General features: G+C 49.9%; 4 protein-coding genes and 1 long non-coding RNA gene across 10 annotated transcripts; 3 read left to right on the top strand and 2 right to left on the bottom strand.

Annotated features, from left to right (window-relative positions):
• Window positions 1-850: 850 nt before the first annotated feature.
• On the bottom strand, window positions 851-6,559 carry LOC1272096 (lipid storage droplets surface-binding protein 2). The gene is made up of 3 exons (XM_310971.6): window positions 4,422-6,559; window positions 2,043-2,480; window positions 851-1,965 (listed from the first exon to the last, which is right to left on the bottom strand). The coding sequence occupies exons 1-3, from the start codon at window positions 4,606-4,608 to the stop codon at window positions 1,589-1,591; spliced, it is 1,002 nt and encodes a 333-aa protein (XP_310971.5). The 5' UTR covers window positions 4,609-6,559; the 3' UTR covers window positions 851-1,588.
• A 1,187-nt stretch (window positions 6,560-7,746) lies between these two features.
• Window positions 7,747-9,516, top strand: LOC133391320 (uncharacterized). Its single transcript, XR_009764824.1, has 2 exons — window positions 7,747-8,452; window positions 8,526-9,516. It is a non-coding gene; the product is annotated as an uncharacterized LOC133391320 (long non-coding RNA).
• Window positions 9,517-10,871: 1,355 nt separating this feature from the next.
• Window positions 10,872-18,891, top strand: LOC1272097 (uncharacterized). Of its 3 annotated transcripts, none has more exons than XM_061644601.1 (5): window positions 10,872-13,790; window positions 14,292-14,385; window positions 16,310-16,898; window positions 17,826-17,972; window positions 18,053-18,891. In XM_061644601.1, exons 1-5 carry the CDS (start codon window positions 13,335-13,337, stop codon window positions 18,132-18,134), a joined length of 1,368 nt encoding a protein of 455 aa, XP_061500585.1. In that variant the 5' UTR covers window positions 10,872-13,334; the 3' UTR covers window positions 18,135-18,891. The 3 variants fall into 3 exon arrangements, with proteins under 3 accessions (XP_061500585.1, XP_061500576.1, XP_061500568.1); XM_061644592.1 differs by having other exon boundaries at window positions 16,262-16,898; window positions 18,056-18,891; XM_061644584.1 differs by having other exon boundaries at window positions 16,262-16,898.
• LOC1272099 (oocyte zinc finger protein XlCOF19) lies at window positions 13,784-23,551 on the bottom strand. Of its 3 annotated transcripts, XM_061644621.1 has the most exons (5): window positions 23,269-23,551; window positions 22,679-23,188; window positions 22,453-22,604; window positions 22,129-22,359; window positions 13,784-15,068 (listed from the first exon to the last, which is right to left on the bottom strand). In XM_061644621.1, exons 1-4 carry the CDS (start codon window positions 23,404-23,406, stop codon window positions 22,134-22,136), a joined length of 1,026 nt encoding a protein of 341 aa, XP_061500605.1. In that variant the 5' UTR covers window positions 23,407-23,551; the 3' UTR covers window positions 13,784-15,068; window positions 22,129-22,133. The 3 variants fall into 3 exon arrangements, with proteins under 3 accessions (XP_061500605.1, XP_061500601.1, XP_061500613.1); XM_061644617.1 differs by lacking the exon at window positions 13,784-15,068 and having other exon boundaries at window positions 20,364-22,359; XM_061644629.1 differs by lacking the exon at window positions 13,784-15,068 and having other exon boundaries at window positions 21,912-22,359; window positions 22,679-23,216; window positions 23,269-23,406.
• LOC1272098 (microsomal glutathione S-transferase 1) lies at window positions 20,250-22,083 on the top strand. 2 transcript variants are annotated; one of them, XM_566239.4, is made up of 3 exons: window positions 20,250-20,404; window positions 20,492-20,666; window positions 21,610-22,083. In XM_566239.4, exons 2-3 carry the CDS (start codon window positions 20,541-20,543, stop codon window positions 21,937-21,939), a joined length of 456 nt encoding a protein of 151 aa, XP_566239.2. In that variant the 5' UTR covers window positions 20,250-20,404; window positions 20,492-20,540; the 3' UTR covers window positions 21,940-22,083. The 2 variants fall into 2 exon arrangements, with proteins under 2 accessions (XP_566239.2, XP_061500652.1); XM_061644668.1 differs by having other exon boundaries at window positions 20,315-20,433.
• Window positions 23,552-24,526: the final 975 nt, after the last annotated feature.

The raw sequence follows: 24,526 nt of genomic DNA, 5'->3' as shown, positions 1-24,526 counted from the left end.
CCCATTGTATACCATCCTATACAGGGTTTTCCAGGAGTTCTCATAGCTGTGGGACATTTTATTGACTCTTTCTTACGCGAAATGAACCTAATGTAAAGGGGAATAGGACTCTGTAGCACCCTTGTTGGACAAATCCTATAGGAATTTCCAACGAGCCTGTCCAAAAAGGGTGCCATAGAGTTCAATTTCCAACGTATGAACTTCACTTTCAATGGGAAAGAGTCTAGGAAGTGTCCTACAACTATAAGAACCCCTGGAAAACCCTGTAAAGCTGTTTCTAGTGTTTAGCTTAGGCCAACGCCCCTTTGCCTACAGTTACAGTAAACTGGAAAGGGCCACTTTTAGCAATCCTTATCAACGCTCCTCGAGAAGGGGATGTGTGCGAGTGTGAGATGGAATTGTCTTCCCTTTTTTCTCTCTCTTTGCCACACACAGTTGCGCAACTGGGTCGCACCTCAATGCACCCCACACACTATCGCGCACAAATGCCAGCGCAGAACGCGCAGTAGCGCGGGTGACACCCCTTGAGGGAAATGTCGTCTTTTTGTTCTTTTTTTTAAAGAAAACCCTCTTTCGCAAGTTCTTCTACTGTTTGTTTTCAACGGCGAAATAACAAATTAGCTCAAGTAGGGCATCGGGCCCTTGCCATCGGCCTAAGGGGACATGTGTTGAGCCGATTGATTATTGTGTGGTTAATTAATTGTTTGTTTTTTTAATGTTTTTCCTACTTGCCCCTCCCCCCCCAGTTGCTTGTCGTTCGGGCGCAGTACGCAGTTAGCACTGGGGCGAGCGTGGCGAAATGTGACCCTGCATTAAAACAATGTATCGGGGGCAACAACATCGGCCGCAGTTTTGTAATCGAATCTGTTTTATTAACAAGACTTTTTTTTTATATAAACAAAAAAAAATAGAAACAGAAAAAAACAGTATACATGTAGTATATAAACACGCAATAAACCTACACACAAAAAAAAAAAAAAAATAGACGCCCGAACACACGGTCGCGGTATGCGCAGATAAAGCTTATTATCGAATTAGTTGTATAACCAGCCATGAAAGCCATGGTAGGGGAGGTGGGGGGAACGAAGGGGGTCCGCCCTAAACATCACGATCTGCGCGAACTTGCTGCGCGCATCCTCCGCACTATGGTATATCTACCATAAGCATATGCTCCTGCACAAACACTATCACACACACACGTCCTTCCCTATCTCTCTATAGCGACAACAGCGCATCTTGATCTTTCGCTAACATATCTCAGCATATCATCCTGGTTGGCACACATATTGGCCATTAAAAAAAAAAACGAAAACAAACAAATGCATTCCGTACGACAGAATGATGCCCCCCTACCGGAAGCCTCTCCTCTGTGTTGTCCCTCTAAAATCGCGCTATCACTCATCAACATCGGTGTGTGTTTGTGTGCTTTTGTGTGTGTGTGTGTGTGTGTGTGTGTGTGTGTGTGTGTGTGTTTGCGAACATCCTAATTCCCGTTTTGTCCCTCTTCCCACTTCCCCTTCCTCATTTTTTTTTGTTTCCCTCCCAGTCACTATAATTTCACCGAATCTCTCTTGCTCTCTTTCTCGCTCTAGTCTTGCTGCTGCAACGTTTTACTGCTCTTGGTCGTGGCGACCACATCGGACGTGGTGGTGCTGCTGCTGCTGCTGGGGGTAGAGCTGGTGGTGTTGGCTGGGGCGGCGGGGGTCGTCGTGGCGGGGTTGCTGGGTGCCGGCTCCCTGGGGCTGCCGGCCTCGACCGCCTGCCGCTTCTCGTTGATGAAGTTCAGGTACTGGGTGAGGCGCAGCACGGCGATGAGCGTCGCGACGTAGTCGCGCACGTCCTCCTTCCGCAGCGATTTCACCTGCGTCGAGACGGTGCGGTAGACGAGCCGGGCCACCTTGTTCGAGAGCCGCCCGACCGTCTGGACCGTGTGCAGGACCGGATCGTCCTTGGCGGAGATGGGCACTGAAGGAGGAAAAGAAAAAGCGCAATTAGTGATGAGTCGGAGAGGGGACGAAAAGAAAGCCCCCTTCCTGCCTTACCATTATCGTCCTCCGATTCCGTGTCCGACTTGGGGAAGTAGTAGTCGAGCAGGCGCTCGGCCAGCTGGGCGGTGGTGTCGACGCCGTTCACCGCCAGGCTGCCGTACTGCGTCGCCAGCACCTCGTTCGCCTTGCGCCAGGACAGATCCTTCAGCGAGGCGGCCCGCTGCTGCGAGGCGGACCGCAGCTCGCACACCTTCTCGATGTGCGGCTTGACCGACTCGATGACGCGGGTGCGCGCCTGCTGGTAGATGTCGGCCGGCTGCTCCTTGATGATCGGCGCGTTCACCTCCAGCTTGTCGATGCCCTTGACGAGCGTCTGGTCGACCAGCTGCAGCGGCCGGTCGAGCTTCTGGACGAGCGGGGCCGAGACGGTCACCGCCCGGCAGACGACGTCCTCCGCCGTGCCGAGGGCCCAGGTAAGCAGCGGGTTGTAATCTGCAAAGGGAGGGGACACAAGCAAATGTGGCGGTGAGATCGATTTGCTCCACTTCATCAAACGATGCAAAGGTCCATCAGGGCTGCCAGGCTCCGGTCAGTTTGCTGACGTCTTTGGGGGGGAGCACAGCGATAAGAGACGCGGGCGGCTCGCTGTGCCCGCTGATTGTTGAACCGTTTGCTTTCCGCTCGAAACAGGGGAATCTTTCGATCTCCCCACCCCCACCCCCCCCACCCCCGCCCCTGGCGCCTTATCAGCGCCCCGTGCGGGAGTCAAACGAGAGGCCAATAATGAGAGACCGCCAGCCCGGACCTGATAAGGTCAGCTCGCTGCGCACGTACATTCTGGGCGAGCGCCCTCGGGTTTCCGGTTTTGTTTCTTTTTTTTCATTGTGCCCTGTCGAGTGGGGGATTCTAGTGGGGACTGGATGGGGGGCAGGTAGTAAATTGGAGCTCTATTGCACCCTTAAGTGGCACCCTTTGGCCACGCAAAGCGTGGCTACTAGGAGCGCAACCACCGGTCACGTGTCACCGGGTGGTGGGAAGGGGACGGCGGGCGGCTAAGGGCAAATCACATGTACGATCTGCAATTTCGCAATCATAAACCAACCTCGTCGTCGCTTGTTGGGGTGCATGATGTTTTTTTTTTTTTTGTGCCCTTAGAAATGCGCATCTAATCTTAAACTGGAACAGCATGGGGCTGTAAGGCGACGCGTCACTGACTTCGGGAGGGAGCAGCAGCAACACAAAAGAGAAAGAAAAAGGCCCATAAATTGCTTCCAGCGCGTTCGAGTTGGTTCTCTTCCCTTCACTCCCCCCCGCCCCCCGCCCTCCCGCCTTTTGACGTTGTGCCTCATCATAATGGGATTAACATATTCGTTGCATTATGTGCGCTTCTGGAATGGGATGGGAGGGAAGGAGGAGGCATACTCACACACACACACACACACACACACACAACAAAAAACAAAAGCACAAGCTTCCATCTTTTTTTTTGTGCAAGAGCAAAACGCGCAGATAAGGCTGGGCGCAATCAGCACCACTTGCCTCTTGAGAGACAATGCTCCCCCCCTCCCCATCCCTCTCTCTCCCTCTCTCTCTCTCACACTCGATCGCTCGCTTCTTTTCCGACCGTTCTCTCCCCCCTTGTTGCAATTCATTCATCCGGCGCGCGGGACCGTTTTTATTCACCCTCGCCGCAATTTCAATGAAACTCATCCAAGAATGCATCGATACCATCAAGAGAGAGAAAGAGGGGGGGGAGAAAAAACGGGTTAAAAATAGGACGTTCAACAGAAGCCCCACAGAAAGGCAGGCTCCCTTACAATCGAAGGGGCAGGACGGTTATGCAGTCCGGAGTAACGGATTGATGCGGTAACGCTGCATTCCAGCACTCGAGAACGCTCCCGCACGGTACTGGGAGTGGTGGCCCGATAGCTAGACAGTCATCCAAACACCGTCACCATATGGTTTTGCGTGGACCGGTTTCTTTTTCTTCGATTGTCCCGATCGCGCGCATTTGGACTTTGGACCGGACGTGGACTTAGTTGTTATACGCCATACGTCACCACGCGGCCGGCGCAGACTGAGCAAAAAAGAAAAAAAAAAAAGGTGTAAAGGAGGAGAAGTAGCACGTGCTCTTCTCTTCCTTCCGTTCGCCATTTCTGCAAACAAAAAAAAAAAACGGCGCCATCGCAGCAGCCATCGTGCCGCGGCACAATTGCAATGGCGCGATTCTTTGGATGAGGGGGGGGCGGGGGGGGATCGGGACGTTCTGAGTTCACGTGCTAGCAAGAAGAAAAAGAAAAATGACGGCCGGCCGATCGCAAGTGAAATGACCCCCGAATGTCATATGAATTATCGATCGGTTGTTGGATACCTTCCCCCCCCCTCTCCTATTCCTCTCCCTCGTGGCGGCACCGCACGACGCTACCGGCTTACCTTTGACGCGCCCGTACACGTTCTGGGTCTGCTGCCAGGTCGCGTCCACGACCGGCAGCTTCAGCATCCGGTCGAGCGATTCGAGGTGCGGCAGCAGCGCACTGTTGTTCGGTGCCGTACTGTCGCTGTTGGTTGGAGCGGTAGTGTTGGTGGTGGCGCTGCCATTTTCCTGCACTTTCGACGACATGCTGCTGCTGCTTGTTCTCGTTCTAAAATTTGCACCGAAGGGTTGCACGCGCACTGCACAGAGCGAAACACACACACGTTACACACACGCACAGTAAAGTTACACCGACGAAAGTTCAAAGTTCGGTCCCGGTGGACGCGAAACCGATACGGAAGCGGGGACAACTAAAAAACACGTAACGCAAATGGTGAATCGGAGGTTGCTGCTGCTGCTGCTGCTGTGTTAGAGGGTTTGAGAGTAGAGCGACTGCAGCACACCGTACCGTATCGGATGATTGCGAGCGAAGAAATGAACGAGCCGAGCCGACCGAACCGTCGATCGGGTTCTGTTTTGTGCGTTGCGCGATGAGCGTGCTCGCGCGCGAGCGAGAGAGAGACACACACACGGGGCCGCAGCGGTTCCAGCAGCCGAAATGGCCACGGACGTCGGAGCGAGATGGCGGGCGGGCACACACACACACACACACAGAGCCGAGTTACCACTACACTGGGGAAAGGCACAAACACACACGCGCACGCACGCACAGAAGCGAACAGGTTGATGAGCCGCGCCTGTGTATGCGTATGCGTTGCACGTCGGCGAAAGGTTGATAGACGACGTCACACGCGGGGGCTTCGGGGCCTTATCGTGCGTGAAAGTGATGCGACACTACTACTAGCACCAAGCCAGAATCACAGAAACACGGCCAAAACGCTTAGAACACGCGCTCCTGACACTTCCAGCTCCTAACAGTCGCTTGCTCGTTAGCATACACGTCTACACCTTGCGATGGAACGTAACCGTGTCGGGTGAGCTTTTTATATGGGGCAGAGTTTTAAATCCCCCCTCCTTCCCAACACACACGCACACACATACCGACGGGCCTCTTATCAGCGCCTCTAACGGGAACGGGGCAGCAATACTGGCCCCTCGCCCGCCAGCCCTTCTCGCCGCTCCAAAAGGGGTGGCAGGGACAATCCCGGACCATATCGCCCGCCCAGCTTAGATAATTAGTGCTCGCTACCACCTCGCTCGCTTATCTCGATCCGCCCTGCCCTCCCCTGCCCCTTACCTCCTCCTCCGCCCCCTTCCCCCTAGACTGCCTCTTCAAAGACGAACTTCGGACATGGGGCAGTTTTGCAAAGGGACCACGACCACCATCATACCGACGATCGAGCGCGCGCGCGTGTGTGTGTGTGTGTGTGTGACTCCGCTTTCTCCCCACGGAACCTCCCAGCCAGCCTGACTTGACGACAAGTGGGGCCCGTTCTGCTACCATTCTGTCCTTCCCTCCTTCCCTCTCCTTCTCTCTCTCTCTCTCTCTCCCTCGCTCAACCTTCCCCTTGCATTCGTCTGCTGGTGGCGGGGATCCAGCCTTTGACCCCGGTGCGCCATTTTGCCGGTGCGCCATCATCGCACACCATGTCTGTGCGGCGTGTGACAGCGGGCACGGGGTCAAGCTAGCGTAGGCACGCGTGAAGCAGGGTTTCGTACAGTTACGGGGCCCGCCTGATGCTGTCGGGAGTCGAACGCTGGGTCCAACGCGATCGCGCATGATATTCCCGGTACACTTGGAGCAAGCGGCGGGGAGGCGAGGGGGGGGGGAGAAGCCTAATTAAAGGGGTCCCAGGGCTGTAGAACGTGTGTGCTTGCCCTCGGGGTAGCGTTGGCGGCAACAAACGTAGCAATTGAGCCAAACCGTCGAGCCGCTGGAGCAACGTGAGCCATGCGCGCCGGTCCGGGTTCGAAGGGTCACACACACACACACAGGCACACACGCCCAGTCGTTTGCTATGCTAAAGATTGCGTATGAGTAATCCGATTAATGATGCTAATTTCAAAGTCACCCGGCAGCAGTAAGTACTCGGCAGGAGAAACAAAACAAAACTTTTACTAAATAAATAAATGCGGTAAGAGTTCAGTGGGTTTGGGTGGGATTTTTTCTTTCTTTTGCAAAGTTCACTTTGGAGCTTCCCACTCCAGTTGCGCAAAGTGGCAAACGACCCGAAACTAACTGGTTGACAGGTGGAAAATAACAAAAACAACATGTAAATGAGCCAAATTAAAATAGCTACAAAAACTGCATTGCTCCGCTTTACGCTTTTGTTTTCGCTTTTACAGGGCTTCCGGAAATATCGGATAGAAAACACATGGTTGTTTCTTCGTTTACAATTACAAAACTGCTAATAATAAGTCATTCAAAGTGTCTGAATCGTAGTTTACAGGGTCATATGTACAGGGCAATCATATGATGGAATAGTTAGTTCAATCACTTGGCGGAAGGTTGCAAGGATACTGTGGATATTTGATGGAGATGGCTGTGGAGCATTGCAGTTGACTGTGGTAGCCGGTGCAAGAAACCCAAAACACTTTAGTTAATTTTACCAGTTCATCATGTTTACTTGTACCTCCACGGCAGGATTTATATAGCTTATCATGTTACCAAATTCTCCCAATCGGTTGACACACTCCAATAAAGGGTTCGATGTGTACTTGTAACATTGCGCTATAGACACGTAGTGCCGTCTAAACGTATTGAAAATTCGACCCGTGAACGAATTCTAAACCATTCAACAATAAAAGATTTTTCTATTTTGGTAATATTTGGTAATGCGATCGATGGTGGATCTGATGTCCCAACGATTCGCAAAACCCTGTATCGTGCACAAAGAAGGACGCCGATGGCGTCAACACAGCCCAATCACCTGGTGAAACTCATTTGTGGATGATGCAAAAAAGCGGCGTTCTTTCTCTCCCTGCGCGCCAGAATAAAGCTAATAATGAAGCGGCGTGACAAACTACGCCATGATGCGGCTGTAGTTGCAGGTACGGAAGGCTGGCTCTGGTAGGGTGTCATGTGGGACATCGGATGATGTGTGGGATGTGACTAATTCCGATGACGTCGAATGACCTGACACCACTCAGCCCGGTGCCTAACGAACGATCCTCTGCCTGAGTTGAAAGGGGGAAGTTAATCGTTCACTACGAAGCAGCGGCAGAGATCTAGATTAGCGTGCGAGCACCACCAACACCTATAGCCTGTGTTTCAGTCCGCTCGTAGCCTTGAGTTTTTGCTGAGGACTGTAATAATTGAACATGAGCACACTCAAGCTGCAAGCGACGCTGTACTGAGACCGCGGAGGCAACACAATAAAACCCAGTTGTACTTTGGAATCGGCTCTTGGTGCTGCTCCGAAAATCTCTCCCGAGATGCCCTTTGTACGTAAACAGTAAAGACGCGCCGAACGCATTTTGCTCTCCTATCTACCAGCAACATCTCGGCGAATGGGGGTCTTATTTCTTTCTCGCCGTTCTTTGTACGTTAATCATCTTTTTCCGCGCTCACGGTGACAATAATATCTCAAGCCGCGCCGCCATCTTCCCCTGCTTTTCTTTTTTTTTGTTTGCCCACACCACTGCCCGTAATCTTGCAAACGTATTTCAAGTGACATTCATACTGCACATGATAATAATAGCGTGTTGATACGGTGTTTGGCCCGTTTTGCTGCTGCTATCGGTGGTTGATTTATTCTTCTTTTTTTCCGAACAGCCGAGAGCACGCACCGACCGGGAGTGTGTTTACACGTTTCGCGCTGGTGTCGCGGCCACTGATTTGCCACAACGTGATGCATATGAAGGTGTCAATTGAAGGCAATTTAAATAAATTTGCTCATAAGCCGCCCTGCCCCGGGTGTGCGCTGCATCTTGGGCACGTTTTCGTGTGGGATCGCTTCTAAAACCGCCATGTACCTGGTGGACTGGGTAGCTGAAGAGGGGGGGGGGGGGGGGGGGGGCAAGATGAAACCAGAGCTGCTTCATGTAGAATGGAGAGATGTTCACGCCGATACTAACTGCCTTGTGTATGGTGAGAATCCAATGTGCTAGGCGTGGAAGCATTCCATACCGGAGTTTGGTACCATTTTTCTTTTCTGTTGTAGTTGGCCAAGTGCGGATCACGAAGGGGATTAGAGAGGTCATCACATGTAGACATACGCATACGCTCACAGCGAGAGGCAGCGCTACCCGAGCAGATGCTACACACCGATAGACGAGTCATCAGATCCGAGGCGGCACGCAGGCACCGAGGGAGTCGTCGTCGTCGTCGCCACGCGCGGACTTTGAACCCGAGTGAGCAACGTATGGTGCGCAGTTGCGTCAACCGATTTGTTTCCTTTGATTCCCGCACACCACATATTTGAAGGGGTATCGCGCACATTCGACGCCGATGAGACGGCACTGGAAGCCCCTGCTGTGTTCGTTCGTTCGTTCTCGATGGGGAAAAGTATCGAGCGGTTGTGTCCCCGATAGCGTTATCAGCGCACGATAACCAGCTGCGGTTACCGTCATCCATTCCTCGCGCGCATTGCTTAGCTTTGGCTTCGTTTGTCCGCTTCGATTGCGGTGGAGCCAGCGGTAAAGGCAACTGCTGTTTGTTGGAGGCTTAGAAAGTTTGTCCGGGGGTCCGAGAAGAGAGCCGTCCGAGAAAGACACGGCCATGTGGCGGATGTTTACACGCAAACGGCAAGAAGTTTACAGTGCAAAGCAAGATTACAACAGATGGAAGACATTTTCCACATTGTACAGGACAGAGGATGCTAACAGAGTCGATTTCTGATTTTAAAACTCGATGCAAATTGAGATGGTTATACTCGATTTCAACATAAAATGGTACAGTCACTCAATCGACGACTTGCATGATTTATTTCCGACTTGTTACGCTATGTTATAGCTTTTGTTCATGAGGTACTTTTTGCCAAGAACATTTAATGTTTAATGTTCTTCAAAACGTATCAGAAACACAATCACTAAAATAATATTTTGATTCTTTTTACATTTGGGTTGTCAATAAATGTAGACGTTTTTTTTTATTCGATTCAAATTGTAAGGCTCACTACGAAATGTGAGAAAATAAATACATTTCCAAGGAGATTTCGATATTTATTTCGAGTCGAGAAAATGAACTTCTGAAGTATACCTTTCTCGTAAGAATTCATGTGTTCGACATCGTAATGTCGTAAACTCTAAACCTGATGTCTAAGTTATCCAGTGATCTTAACATCGAGCCATAATCTCCAAAGAAAACATTTCCAATAAAAATGCATCATTCATCGAGTCCAGAATTGCAAATTGTATGAATTGTTGATCCAACTTTGAAATTGCCGTCTCTTTCACATACAAATAATTGCATCCTTCCTCCTCACCGCACAGGTACGATTGATGATTTGCAAGTTTTACCTGTCGACTACACAAAAAAAACAGGTTAAGCACACTCACGTACTACAACGCGAACGTTGTACGTTGTCCCCCACTGAAACGGTGTTATCGGTCTCGATTTTTTTTTGTTCGCCACCCACGCAGTCGCCCAGTGACATCGACTATGAGTCCGGTTGGCCAAAAATAAACCTTTAACCCTTGAGCCGTGTGACGGGATTCGGGAAACGTTATCCGTCCCCTTAAGCTCCCTCCGATACGGGCGACCCGTGCCGCAAACGTCAAATCGCCGCACGTTATCAGGAAAAACGGAAAAATGTAGAGCACCACGCTAACCCATCGACGCAACCGGTCACCCTCTGTTGTCATTATCGCTGCGCCGATGACGATACCGGGACGATGACAGGTCGCTTTCGAACCGCGCCTATCCAGACGTTTCCCGGCGGTCTTGGAAGAGGTGAAGAACTTTGCTCCAATCTCGCAAAAAGCCGTTGCGGAAGTGTGTACGAAGGGATGGAAAGATAGTCTCTGCTGGGTTTACGTAACGGTTGGAGTACGCTAGGTTCCGAGGAGGAAGTCAATCATAGATCAAATGTCATGTATCAAATGTCGTGTAGCATCTAAGTGCTAAGTCCAATCGTATATAACACAGCTTCTGTAAAGGTTGGACGTGATTCGATTCCCATCCGGAGCCGAAACATTATCAGTGATGAATGATGACAACTTCATTGACGAGTAAATTATTGTGATTAACGATCACGAGCATATCTGGGCTCGTATTTTAGCAGTGATTGAATTGTATCGATAAACTAATGTTTACTGTGCAAAAGCAATACACAGAAGCAAACTGTATGTGTGCTTTACGATGCACAGCATTTGAGCGTTTAATATTTATTAAACTGAAATGACGTCATTAAACCTCACGCCAACTAGCCCGAAGTTTTCAGCTTGATAACAATGTAAACTACCGCTAATTCGCCGCAAGTTAGGCGCATCTGATGTCTCATGAGACTGTCTGTAAGTCAACAATTTTCGAGTCTAGTACATATCATGCTAAATTCACAAGGTTTTTTTTTCTTTATTTTTATAGAGACTTTGAGCCAACTGGCCTCATTCGCCCATCAAAATTCGAAAGGTGCTTGAGCAGATGTATGAAAACTTGTACACTGTATGAAACTTTTATGGCGTATGGAACGCCTAACAGTATGCAATAAAAGCAACAGCACATGTTTCGCATCAAATTCAAATCACACCGTTGAAGCGTTACGGTGTAAAATCATTGCCGCGGTTTTTTTTAGTTTTTGTGCACATCTAAACAGCACATCAAAGCATCTTAAACCTATTGAAGAAGAAACTGTTCATCGCTTAACAGTTTAAGAACGGTCGCTCATGCAAAGGGAAAGGCATTATTACAAAACACCACTTCCACCCTACTTTCGTGAGAGGTTATTGAGAGAGGCCAATTAGCACAACAACAACAAAAAAAAGTGATTACCGGTGGCCCATTCTGTTTCGTCCGCGCAGTGCAAGTAACGTGCACGCAGCCAGGATGTTTTGGCTTTTTTGGTGCAGCCACGCACATGTCACTTTGTGATCGCGACGATCACGCCACAGCCGTTTGCGGAGTTACGCAGCGTCTGCAGCCCTCGTATCACGCAACACACACACAGACAAGAGCGAAACATAAAATATGTCCATAATGTAACACTCGGCGAGCCCTTCGGTTCGGCACTGTCCGTTGCCGGAAGTGCCTGAGGATCCCTAACCTCCCGCACACTCACAAGCTCAAAAACTAGAGATATGCACTTTGGAGCGCATCCAAAGAGCCGATCCGACTCCGGCTAACGTTAGTCCGATTTCGACTCCGGCAAAATCCGAACCACTAGTTACGCACGGAATCGGAGTCGCCCAGTGTCGTTTGTAGTCGTCTGAAGTCGTTCGGAGTCGTCTGTGATCGAACCGAGTCGCTTGGAGTCGTCCGGAGTCAGCCGAAGGCATTTGGAATCGACCCGAGTCGCTTGGAGTCGTCCGGAGTCGTCCGGAGTCAGTTGGAGTCGGAGTCGTCCGGACTCGTTTGGAGTCGGAGTCTTTCGTCATCGTCCAGATTCGATCGGAGTCGACCAGAAATGGAGTCGGTCGGAGCCAACAGGAGCTGTCCGGTGCAATGTGCTTGTTATCAGGCATTTAATTTCGTTGTGTTTTGCTGTCTTTCTTTTTGCGCGTGCACTTCGTATACCGGTCTTTGTTTCCAAGGCCGACTCTGGCTGACTCCGACTCCAACCAATTCCGGACGACTCTGGTCGACTCCGGACGACTCCGACTCTGAAAGTGTTCGAACGACTCCAGATAATGCCGAAATCCGTAGTCGGTTCCGACATTATCGGAGTCGCATCGGAGTCGAATCCGGGTTTTAGCCAACTTTACCCATCACTGTACACTGGCACACTTTTCTTGCGGGTGGTGTCTGGAGTCGCCCGCCACAGTAGGTCACAATAGTGTGCTGGTAGGACTGTACGCTGTGTGTGTGCACCTTTCCACCAAAAATGCAAAAAAGGGTTTTCCACTCAGGCGCTTACCCTTTTCACACCATCGCGCCACGCTCCGGAGCACGCGGCTCGCGGTCAGTTACGGAGCAGTGTTTTTGTGTGCGTTTTAGTTTTCGTCTGCTTCTTCTGCTTCTTTTTTTTTGGTGAATGCTCAAGGCAACCGTGTGTTGTGTGGTGCAGTGCGGCAGCGATCACCGTCAGTTCGGTACCTTACCTCGGTCAGAACGCAGTGGCAGCACAAGCAGGCGGCCCGGAGCCGAAGTGAAGTGGCGCTGTCCGTCAGCGCGATGCCCAAACAGCCGCGTCAGCTAGGAACCTGAGGTGACGGTGATCGCGCAGAACAAAACAGTCAACCGACAACAATCCACCAAAGGGAGCAAAAGCGCAACAAAGCTGCCTCCGTACGCCTCCACGGCCCGCTCCATCAACTACTGTTGAAATCCTAACGACCACTCCAGGCAGGGGGTTTCTGGCTGCCGTGTCTTCGAGGACGCCCTTCGCTTCCGGGATTGCAGACACTGTGACTTTTGTGCAAGTGTGCGTGTGCGTGTGTGTGTGTGTTTTATGCCAACGCAATTCCGAAAGATGGCAAGCTATCTGTGCGAATGAAATAAATCCTCCACCCGGTAATCCGGTCCTCTGGTCACTTCTGGTGCAGGTTCGTCGTCTCGCGCCGCGCAGCATCTCTGTGACCACGCGTAGGGGCAACAACAACAACAACAACAACAGCAAAAAGACACGGAGCGCATATTCTCGCAGAATTCCGCCATCTCCAGCACTCAGTGCGTGTGTGTGTGTGTGGTGAGCGCACTGCAATTAAGCAACTCTCCACAGCCTCCCCTTCCCCACGGTGGTGCTGCACACACCTGTGAGGAACGCGAGCACGCGCGAGAATGAGAATAAAGCGTCTCGATCCCTCGAGCGTACTTTGTGGCGTTTGCGCAGTTTTGCAGCCGTTTTTCCCGTCCCGACCGTCGACGGTAGTGGTGGATGCTGAGGTTGCTGCTGCTGCTGCTGCTGCTGTTGGTGCCCAAAGTGCTCGAGTCGGTTGCGATGTGTCGCGATAAGGTGGTCCTGACGTTGCCGCGTGCCATACTGCTGTGCCTTGCGATCCTGGCCGGCGGTTCGTCGCTTGGTGCGGGAGGTGTGTCGCCGGTGAACGATTCGTTGGCGGTAGCGAGCACCGGTTTGCGCGATGCACGGTTCCTGGCGTTCGGCGAGGGGCTGACCAGCGAGGAGTTTAGTCTGTACCCGGTGCAGTGGGGCGAGCGGGGAGCAGGAGAAAGCACGGCCCGGTACGACGATGGCAGTGAGCTGGTGCGGCTGGTCGAGGGCGGCTCGAATCTGAGCCCCGACCCGTACGAGTTGATTCGGTGGGAAAGTGACGCGAGCAGGTACGGGCAAGGTACAGGTGCATATCGGAAGCTGACCAGCGGTGACATTCCGGTGAGTTTTGTGAGAGCTTGTGGAGCAAGAGTTTCGGGGTGTTTTTTAAGCGCCCTGCAAGCACTGTGTGCGACAAAGCGACACCATAGAGCAGAGATGAATCATGTTGGCGGCCTGCCACCACCCCATCATTATGATACCATCCTGTCCGGATTGAACTTTGTCCGGCTGGAATCTCGCTTATCGAACGCAAACAGTCACCCTTAGGTCCTGCTGACGTCACCTCAACCACCGCATCCGAGGCTCGTCGCTGATCGCTCGATAAAGCAATTGGCCATGCCTTGGGAGGGAGGGGGGGGGGGACGCAGATAGTACCAGTCAATCCAGCTGTCTTTGTATGCGCTCGCGCGCGCCACGCGCATATTAGCATTGCCAAGCGAGAACGTGGCATTTGCTCTACCGCGACAAGCGATCTAACCTTATCATTCGACCATGTCTACAACACTCTCACCCGCCGTTTGCACCAGCTAAGCTAACCCTTTGTTTGGCTAAACATTCCAGCGCACACCGTTGGACAGCACTGTCTTCCAGCAGGACGGCGAGCTGGGCGTCACGACCAGCTACTACCCGACGGCGGCCGCCCTCCAGTCGCAAGGTAAGTCGGTCTAACGCTGCATTGGTTTTGGATTTTGTTTGCTGTTACGGTTCGGGGGTTTTTCAACATGGCATAATGGCCGGCCCAAGAAGCACAATAGATCAAATCGAACTCGCGGCACATAATACACATTATTAGCGTTGCAAAATGGAAGCCGTTGCACTTGAACGGGTTTGAAAGTGTTGAACGGGCGTTGTCGCATCATCGTGCCAAAGGGGTGGTGGTGGCGGCCCAAGCTCAACGGCTCGTGACGTCTGATCGCGATCGCGAGCCAATGTAGGTGACCGCCGTAGCAGCAACACCACAAGCAACATGTACCTTTAATTATCTGGCCTTTCACTGGAATTAGAACTGGGCTGAATCTGTTTTTTTTTCTTTCCTCAACCCCCCCTTTTCTTCGCTTTCCCTCACTGCACAAAGGTAAGGTGCGGATAGTCTGAGCTTCCGCGAGGCTCCCTGAGCGTCACGAGAGAGAGTCTTCAGTCGATCAGCTGATTCGCTCAAGGTTACTCTTTTGTCCGGGGTTGGCGGCAGATTTGCCAAGGTTTCAGCGTTAGAAATTTATAAAAGTTTTGTTTTTTCATTAGACTCAAGGATTAGACTCAAGGATAGTGATATGTGTCGAGCTGCAGCATTCGGCCAACTTTCGAATGCCACAAAGAGCATATCTTGATCTGTGGGTTCTGCGGGGTAAAACAAGCATGTTGAAGATATTGTCAGAAGTGTTTCGTAAATGATGTGTATAATATAATTATGTTTCATGTGCCTTGCGGTTTTAGCCTTGGCCTGCGCCATTTTACATAGAAGCCACACACTTTTTTGGCTTTTATTGATTGCTGTTCCCAAAGCAAGATAGCAAATGTCTCTGTATATACGAGATATGAATCCATATTGGTCGGTCATACGGTACTGACTGATTGTAACCGCATAGAACTCTCTATTTTCAAATGGGTCCAAAGATTCAGCCAAAACTGGTCTGATTTGCAAAGAGCAAAGAGCTTTTGATGATTGTAACTGGTCATGTGCAGATACATTAGGTTCTCCTGATTCCGAAGGTAGCGCCCTGGAACCACCTGTGGGTATCAGTGGAACTGGCCATGTACATGTTGCAGTTGTGTCCTGATGTGTCCAGATCCAGGTGTTGGGTCTTGGGGAGCTATGTAAAGGATGCTAGAGTATAAAATTGTATTCGTTAGAGTCAGACTTGTTTTTCATTGATTCACTTCCATCCTTCTCAAGCCTGTTTAGGGATAAGAGGTAAGATTTATCATCACCATCACTAATCGTAGCGTTTTCTTAGTTTTGGTTGTAAAACCTTGAAGATTCAACAAAATTATTAACATTTTTCCATTTGTTATTTAATGCCATGTGTTGAAAGTTTGGAAACTTATACTTTAGTATTCCTTTCTTTAGATATCTCGGTGGATAAGACTTTGCTTTGAATTTGAATTTGTGTTAAAGACATAACATTTCTGATGTAATGGGCATTTTCAAACAAAATGTTTTCTTCGATAGACCGTCATGATGTACAAATGTTCTATGCAATGAGTTTTCCACTGTTGTACTGGTCGTGGTTTCGCATCATACACACGCACTTATGTACCTCCTTTCTCTTTTCACCGTCTATCTATTCTCCCCCTCACATTACCCACACTACCCTCCGGTTGCACCGGCACCGCTGGCATGCCTTCAACGCGTCTCGGTAAGTGGTGTGCGAATGTCCTTCCGGTTTTTCCGGAGGTTCCCGAAACTGCCCTCTTCAAGAAGCATCTTTCCGTCTTCCTCTTCTCCACACTTTGGTAGGATAACGCACGACTCGCACCAATGCTCTAATGGCAACAACACGCGCACTGCACCGCACCACCATCGCGTGCAGACGAACCGGTAGTGATGACGGCAGCGCCGTCTTTGTCACGTGTTTCAGCATTCGTGCGCGGTATGCTGCAGCGCTTCGGCATCTACCAGTACATCGCGGCGTACCAGAGCAAGGGTGGTGGTAGCGAAAGTGGCAGTAGCAGTAGCACCACTTCCGGCCCTTCGTCGAACATCCAGCGCGGCACACCGCACCGCTTTCGGCCGCACTTTGTCAACACGGCCAAGGGTCTGCGCAACATACCGGCCCAGCTGAACGATGGCCAGCTGCAACTGGCCCCGGAAGAGGGGGTGACCGGCAGCGACGGTTCGCTAGTGTCCGGCGGCCAGCCCGGACTGCAGACTGGCGGAGGCGGAGCGGGCAGTACGACCGGCAGTACTAGCAAGGCTCCTGGAAGCTCCGCGGGCGGTGGTGGCACCGGCGGCACGATCAGCTCACTGTTCAACGCCTTCAAGCGCAAGGTCAAAGCCATCTACCCGGGCACGGTGTGGTGCGGGGACGGCAACCAGGCGAAGAGCGAGAACGACATCGGGTTCTTCTATCTGACCGACAGCTGCTGCCGGGCGCACGATCTCTGTCCCATCACCATCGCAGCCGGCGAGCAGTTCAATCGGCTAAAGAACAATGGCTACTTTACGCGGTAGGTATGGAGGGGAGGGCAGGAAATACGCCATTTGCAAATGTATCAAAACCCGGTGTCATTTGGTGCTGCCAATGCACTGACTCAGCTTTTCGGAATTTCGAGCAAATATCAATTGGAGAGGTTCTGCACATCTGCAGGCGGAGGATTGTTGAGCTGCTCTCTGATGGTGTCTAATTTTCCATTCTGAACTGCGGCATTCACCTTGGTCCTAATTAATTTCAAGATCATCCGCGTCAGATTCGTGTCGGAGAATGGTGCGCCTTTTTTTCTATACGGTGACTTATGTTCCAACGTTCCAAGGGTAATTAAAATGAACTCGTCCATCAGACCATCACAGTCAAGCCTATGAGGAGCCTATGAGTGGAAAATTCTTGATGTATATGTTGCTTTGGAGTTACGACTTCTTGGCCTTCTCTGTCTTTAGTATTGACATTGAGAAGATGTCATTTCCGCCTCAAGATATCCAAGAACTGTCCGAATTGAACTCTTTGCAATAGTTGTTGGACGTCTCTGAACGGATTGACAGAACCAGTGTAGTAAGCAGCATAGTAAGCAGCCCCAAAGCAAATTCCACTCCGTTTCATCAGAACTCGACGCACTTCAAACTCCCCCAACCGCAACGAATTGGAAATCGGGGCCGGATATTGGGCCACACCTGAACCGGGTATCAACCTGAACAACAATCGAAAGTATCTCCGACCCTCAGCAGTATCTCAACCCCGCCGCCGTCTATCTTTCCGTAGCGATTCCAATGCCAATCTAAACCCCAATGCCTCGGCATTGTGACACGGCAAGGGGAAATACAAGTTTTTTGTTGTTGTTGCGTTTGCTGAGTTGGAGCAATCAAATGTTCGATTTCTGTTGTGTGTTTTGCTGTGTTTTCTAATTGTTTCATCCCTCTGACTTCCATCGCCCCCCGGACAGATCTCATTGTGACTGTGATAAACAATTTTTCAACTGTCTGAAGAACGCCAACACGCTCGTTTCGCGCCAGATCGGCTACACGTACTTCAACCTGCTGAAACCGCAATGCTTCCGGCACGAGCATCCCAAGCTGAACTGCACCAAAAGGTACACCAAACCCCGCCACACCTAGTCTTAGTTACCCTGCATAACGCTCGCTTTTACCTTCTTCTTTTTCTTCTTTGCAGAAGCAAAGGCAAATGCATATCTTATGTCGTGGACGAGAAGCAGAGCAAGCGGTGGCAGTGGTTCGATAATCTCATCTTTTAACCAGACCAAACGCGCAGTGTGGTGCGTGCTCTTACCTTCAGGTGCAGGTGCGTCTCGCCCGAATTAAAGCCACCCTTTTGGAAGGGTTGGCATGTTACACGCACCATCAATCACCCCCCTCCCCACATACCCTCCGTCAGCAGATGGGTAGCGTTGTGTTGGGTGAAGGTGTGCTTTTAAATACAGGTAAGCCGTTCCAACGGATGGCGTGTCCATTTTGGCGCAACCACCGCGTATTACGTGGGGACGTGGGGATTTATACCGCGCCCAGCAGCTCCAGTCCACACTTACCACATCGGTTTTAAAAGCCGAACGGCACCCGTAACAGAGACCTTCACATTCTGCCTCCGGTCCTACGCCGGCACTGGAGTCGCGGATCGTGCAACCGTTAGAATCCTTATATTAGGAAGTAAACGAATCGTTTACTACTTCGGCACATCGCTTAGGCGCCCCCGCAGGAGTCTCCACCACTACACGCTAGGACACTACTGATAGTGATAGTGATAGTGACAGGAAGCTCCCCGTTTACTTAACCAAGTCGCCATACTGTAACGCTTGTAATACTAATGTACTTTAAAGGGTAAGATATCACGCGTCGTCTGTAGTATGTTTTAAGTTAAGGTTAGGTTTAGGTCACGCCTCATTAACGTTTGCTTAACTTTGCCCGTCCGAAAAAAAAGTTGTGCAATAAAAGCGAAACAGCTTCTGTTTGAAACTAACCAACAAACAAGCAAGCATTGTTTTCTTCTTTGGTAGATGAGCGCTGTTCAATAATTTGGTCGGTTCTTCAACATTGAGCTATTAAAAATGAGAACAGTCAGAATAGAGGCAATTCCTTCTGCAGCACACAATGCAACTCAGAGTCAGTTCTGTCTATTATTATTCGACACAAGATTAGCTATGGTCGATCAAGTCCTGCCAAAGCCTTTCATAGACTTATCTATGTGATTGGCAAAACCATAATGTCATGCGCAAGGGAGCTTCTTCCGTAAGAGAATAGACCCTACAACGAGCATGTTGCTAGGGCGTACGACTTGAAAACTGTACCACCGGCATCGTTTTATTAAATATGCTGTAAAAGGTACATACTTTCATTTCCAAGGGAGGACGTTATGCAAATTTTAACATTTTAATTTTCGATTCTTCTTTACACTGGTCCCACTGGTTTTCTTGCATTACCAACAGTCAGTTCTTTTATTCGGGTAACAGGTATTACAAAATGGGACAATTACAAATCAACGGGGAAACAATTAGTAATAAAAAAGGATTCCGTTTTAAATTATTAATAGAGGTATACAATATCTGGAGATATGCTCACAGGTGCTAGCCCAAACAAAGTGAATGGTCGCAAGTGAGTCGTACGTTACACGCTCGGTGTCGTGTTCCAACGGGAATCCAACTAGAAGCGGGTTCCTACGACAACCGGTGCAGCTAGCGAACGGAGACTCCACTTGCGGTGCCGGATGTTGAACGGATGGGACCGTCCGTTATCCAGACGACATCATGCAAACATCATGAGCATGATCATGTCAGGTGGATCATGTCAACGGGACCAGCAGGCGACGAGCAACCAACAGCACCAGAACATCGGAAACACACAATTAGTCTTAGTTTTGCTGCTGCAGAATAAAGAAGGGTTTATTTTAACATACTCGGGATCTTCCCAAATATAGTTCTTGATTTATAGAATTATTATTATAAAAAAATATTCCGAGCAAAACTTTAACGAGCAAACTAAATTACAATAAAGTTTACATAGAATTACATACAAATTTATAAAACAGGAAAACAAATAACTATATTCAAAAACACTAAGCTAATGCAGAAAAAGTAGTCAAACAATTCATTGCACAGTTCAGTGTAATAAAATATTGCATTAAACAACGAATTATAAAACACTACCACATAGAATGGCCCACCGTCATGCCACGGCGTGCGTAAAACCAGACATCGAAACACACCCGAGCCCCCCTGCCCATCGCGAACCAAACAACATCTAACAGCATGACGTAAAATGATAAACAAAATGCTTCATTTCCCCCACCCCATTGCTTCACGCGTCTGCCGGCACGGCTCGGGTGCGTATGTGTGCGTGTGTACAGAGCCAGCGAGTGGCGGTTAAGTGTGGTCGTGAGCGACGAACTAAATTACACGCTTCACGTCGCCCATGCTCCTCCCGGGCAACGCTGAAAACCGAACTTGACATTCAGCCGGGCAGTCGCGCCCGCATTTGCAATTGCACCGGCGCACAGGCAGGCAGCATTATAACGGTGAGGCAACATTAGAGCGTAGCCTCTGTGTGAGTGTTTTTGTTTTAATTTCCTTTCCATATCGTGCAATCGTTTCTTGATCGACAGGAACCGCTTCCGACAGCAACCATCAACACATAAATTCCGCCAATCAAACATGACGACCCTGCTGCAGAACGTGAACGAGGAGGTGTTCCGGACGTACGTCTTCTGGACGGCGGTGCTGGTGGTGAAGATGCTGGCCATGTCCGTGCTGACTGGCCGCCAGCGCTTCCGCAAGAAGGTAAGGGATTACAACCATGAAAGGGACACACACACATTCCAGAAGATCCGCCAAAAGGCGGCATTACGCAACGGGGAGCGGTTATTTTTTTGGTGCGGATGTATGCGCCAACATTCCGTTTTTTGCCGATTATTGATTAGGTGTAGTTCACATATCACGGTTCCCCTGAGAGTGTGTGTGTGTATTTGATAAAGCTACACCGCTTCGTGAGGTGTCCGGGGCTTGCGTGGCCGGATTTGCCGGTTGATAAGGAAAGGTGGATTAAATTGAAAAATAAGTCAAGAAAACCTTTTCTTACCCGAAAGGTTAAAGGCAATTGGTTGTCTTAAAATGTTGGATGCTCGTTTTAATTGACTCAATAGTTAATATGTTTACCACGAAACATAATGTAGCATGCTTGTGTAACATACACAGGAATAATTATTTAAAGCTACCTATAAGCTATTATTTAAGCTAATTAAAGACCAAGTTATTGAACCTACTGATACGATAAGATCAGTTATTTCAAAAAATAGCTAAACGTGTGAAGCGCCAATGCGAGTTCTACCCATAATGGGGTTCAGGTTGTTTTTTCACATTATCTATACTTCTATCTCTATACGCGAGGTTGATTAAAGACGGCAAGGGAAGCAAGCTAGCAATACAAATACGCGACATGACTTTCAAATTCATATGCGAATGTGTGCGCGGATGGAACCAACACATTAAAAGTATCACCCCTTCCGTCACCTGCACGCGTTTCGCATACGTACGGAGGAGTATTAGAAGCTGCGTGCTTGAACTGTTTACGATTCAGCATGACTTGCATAGATCGTAAACGGTGCCGATCTTCCCGCTGAAATTAAGCTGACCTTGAGCATCTTTTTTTTGGTCGCTTTAAACGTGTTTTACGACTTTCTAACCATTTTTTTTTCTCTCCGATTTCCTCCTCACTCTCCGCAAGGTGTTCGCCAATCCGGAAGACATCCAGCCCAGCAAGAAGGGCGCCCAGCCCAAGTTCGACGATCCGGACGTGGAGCGCGTGCGCCGGGCCCATCGTAACGATCTGGAGAACATTCTGCCGTTCTTTGCCATCGGGCTGCTGTACATGCTGACCAACCCGGAGCCGTTCATCGCGATCAACCTGTTCCGGGCGGTCGCCGTCGCCCGCATCGTGCACACGCTCGTGTACGCGGTGGTCGTGATTCCCCAGCCGGCCCGTGGCCTCTCGTGGGCCATCGCCTACTTTGCCACCGCGTACATGGCGGTCAAGACGGCCCTGTTCTTCCTGTAAGACCGTGTGGCACAAGCACAAAAAGCGCTACGAGGGCGTACCAGTAACGCGACGGGAGAAATAAATTGTGCTGCGATGGCTGCGCCTTTGGCGGGGGGCGGCAGATGAACGTTCCAGCCCGTCGCATCATGTTTTACAAACCGACTGTTTGTATACAATTCATTGAAAGGGAGAAGGTGTGGCACTTACATCCTTTAGCTGCTCGTCGCCGTTGCCTCCGGGTGCGCCTTGCGGATGTGCGCATTGATGAGGGTTTTGTAGCGGAAGGTTTTGTCGCAGAGCTGGCAGCTGAACACGATGCCGGTGTGCGTCAGCTCGTGCGACTTCCAGCCGTACCGGGTTTTGAAACGCTTCGGGCAATGCTGGCACGCGTACGGTTGCTCCGACGAGTGCGATCGTTCATGCGTCCTTAGCGACTCTCTGTCCAGAAAGGGGGGGGGGGGGCGGGGAGGGGGTTGTAGAGTAGGGTTAAAAAAACGTGCCAGAAGTCCAAACCCGCGGTCAAAAACCTACTTCGTCTTCCAGGGCAGGCCGCAGGTCGTGCATTTGTACTTTCTTTCGTCCTGGTGGGTGCGTATGTTGTGGAGCCACAGGCTGCTGTGGTGGTTGAACTTTTTGCAGCACGTTTTACACTCGTACTTCTTCTCCGTCGAATGATGAGAGCGCTAAAAGGTAACGGAAAAAGGGAATTGTACAATAATGACAGGATTCACCGACAATCGATCGAAAACGAACGCACCATGTGTGAACCGTAGGAAAAGTAGCTGGTGAACCCCTTGTCGCACTGCTCGCAGCGCTTGATGATGCGCTTCAGGTGTACCGAGTCGATGTGCCGCAGCAGATTGGACTTGTGTGTCATCCTAATGCTACAGTAGTCGCAGGCGTACGGTGCTTCCTTCGTGTGGACACGCCGGTGCCCGTTCAACTCCGCTACAAAGGCACCGCATATGTCGCAAAGCTTCTTGCTCGCATCCTCTGCCACGGTCTGCTTGCCTTCTTTGGCAGCAGCACGTAGGCTTGATACAGTTTCACTCTCTTCCAGCTGATTATGTTGTACCTTCGTTTCACCCACAATGGCGGTCTCGTTAGGAGGAGCCTGCGTTTCGTCATTTTCTGCAAGTGCTTCCGTAACGAGCTTCCGGAAGTAATCATCGGTCTTAGCGCAGAGCGCACGAAAGGCAACAAACTTATTCACCGTACTGTCGCACTCTTCGCACACCATATAGAGGTAAGGATGATCATTTAGATTCTGTAACGATCGAACAATCAACGGTAGGCTACAAAGCGGTTGGCAAAGGCCAAGACGTGCGGCGGCTGCTCACCCCTTACCTGAATACCGGTGAACAGTTCCATATCCTGCAGGGTAAGTGATTTATCGGTTAGTATCGACAGAGGAATCAATTTATCCTCATCCCGGCAGAGACAAAATCGGCAGACCGTTGAAAGCGAGTGTGTACGGGAATCCATTTGGACGCTACAGGAATGGTAATGTTTACATCTGCACGCACTGCCAATGTCATCGCTGTAAACAAACCGGGTCCGCGGTATTGGAGGAACGGTTGGCGGAACGCTTCAGAAAACGCTTCGCGTGATTCGTTCAAAATGACGGTTACGAGTGAAGCGCAACTGTCGTCCGCGGAGTCAGCAAGTGCTGGAAATGTTTAATTTGTGTATGCGTAATCCAGTATTCGCTGGTTTTGTGGTACCGTCGTCAACTCGCACGACTCAACAACATGCCCGTCATGGGTTCAAGCCTCAAATAGACCGACGACTTACAATCCGGCTGTGGGTTATCAATGAGTCACTGAATGCCACACCCAATAATGATACTGGCAGACCTTGGCGGACAGCGGTTGTTGTCCCAAAAAGAAGAAGTAGAAAAATCCAGTATTAATAAAATATAACCCCAAAAGACAAGTTAACACTTTCAGCTTCCCTACCAATAAAGGACCCCAAATCTCCAAGCCGTTGTCATTTAACATTTATTCTGGGCTTAAACATGTTGCGGCAACATTTCTTCAATAGCATTATTTGTTCAATGGCAATATTTCTATATTTTTTTTTATTTCAAAACTGTGCTCAAACATACTCGATTTGTCCATGTTTCTTTGTTGCACGACCCATGTTCGGACCCATTTACAAACTAATGACTAATGAACTAATTTGCTAACGACGTTGAGCTGGTTTGAGAACCTCTATAGTAATGAGAATTGAAACTGAATTCATTATTATTATTCCGAAATAAATAAACGAAACGTCAGTAAAGGTAAACTACAATCGTTCTGGTAGAGTAAAATAGGGATTAGTTTGTTGTAAAACTGCTGCAGATAAGTTCAATTTAATTTCCCGCTCGAAAATATCACACATCCACCACACGATCCTGTATTCAACTCTACATACGAACTGTTAAACTAGCAAAGTACCTCAGATCACCTCTTGACTTCAACAGTTCTCTGAAGGTCGCTAATAGCTTTGTGCCAGCGCCTCATCGAAGGAAGCGTTGAAACGAATAGATTTTTGCTTTGCTTTACCGCATATCGTGGTTGTAAGTGGGCTGAGATATGATGAGCTCGCGCATGGTGGGGAG

The sequence above is a fragment of the Anopheles gambiae genome, chromosome X (assembly GCF_943734735.2).
Source record: "Anopheles gambiae chromosome X, idAnoGambNW_F1_1, whole genome shotgun sequence".
In the NCBI taxonomy this organism is placed as follows: domain Eukaryota; kingdom Metazoa; phylum Arthropoda; class Insecta; order Diptera; family Culicidae; genus Anopheles; species Anopheles gambiae.
This window is presented reverse-complemented; position numbering and strand designations above follow the sequence as displayed.

Coding starts and splice junctions, on each gene's coding strand:
- LOC1272096 (XM_310971.6), bottom strand. CDS start 4,608: ATGTCGTCGAAAGTGCAGGAAAATGGCAGCGCCACCACCAACACTACC. Junction 2,481..4,421: donor CGTGTACGGGCGCGTCAAAG/GTAAGCCGGTAG, acceptor CTCCCTTTGCAG/ATTACAACCCGCTGCTTACC. Junction 1,966..2,042: donor GGAATCGGAGGACGATAATG/GTAAGGCAGGAA, acceptor TTCCTCCTTCAG/TGCCCATCTCCGCCAAGGAC.
- LOC1272097 (XM_061644584.1), top strand. CDS start 13,335: ATGCTGAGGTTGCTGCTGCTGCTGCTGCTGCTGTTGGTGCCCAAAGTG. Junction 13,791..14,291: donor TGACCAGCGGTGACATTCCG/GTGAGTTTTGTG, acceptor TAAACATTCCAG/CGCACACCGTTGGACAGCAC. Junction 17,973..18,052: donor AAGCTGAACTGCACCAAAAG/GTACACCAAACC, acceptor TCTTCTTTGCAG/AAGCAAAGGCAAATGCATAT.
- LOC1272098 (XM_566239.4), top strand. CDS start 20,541: ATGACGACCCTGCTGCAGAACGTGAACGAGGAGGTGTTCCGGACGTAC. Junction 20,667..21,609: donor GCCAGCGCTTCCGCAAGAAG/GTAAGGGATTAC, acceptor ACTCTCCGCAAG/GTGTTCGCCAATCCGGAAGA.
- LOC1272099 (XM_061644621.1), bottom strand. CDS start 23,406: ATGGATTCCCGTACACACTCGCTTTCAACGGTCTGCCGATTTTGTCTC. Junction 23,189..23,268: donor AACTGTTCACCGGTATTCAG/GTAAGGGGTGAG, acceptor CGATCGTTACAG/AATCTAAATGATCATCCTTA. Junction 22,605..22,678: donor TTTCCTACGGTTCACACATG/GTGCGTTCGTTT, acceptor GTTACCTTTTAG/CGCTCTCATCATTCGACGGA.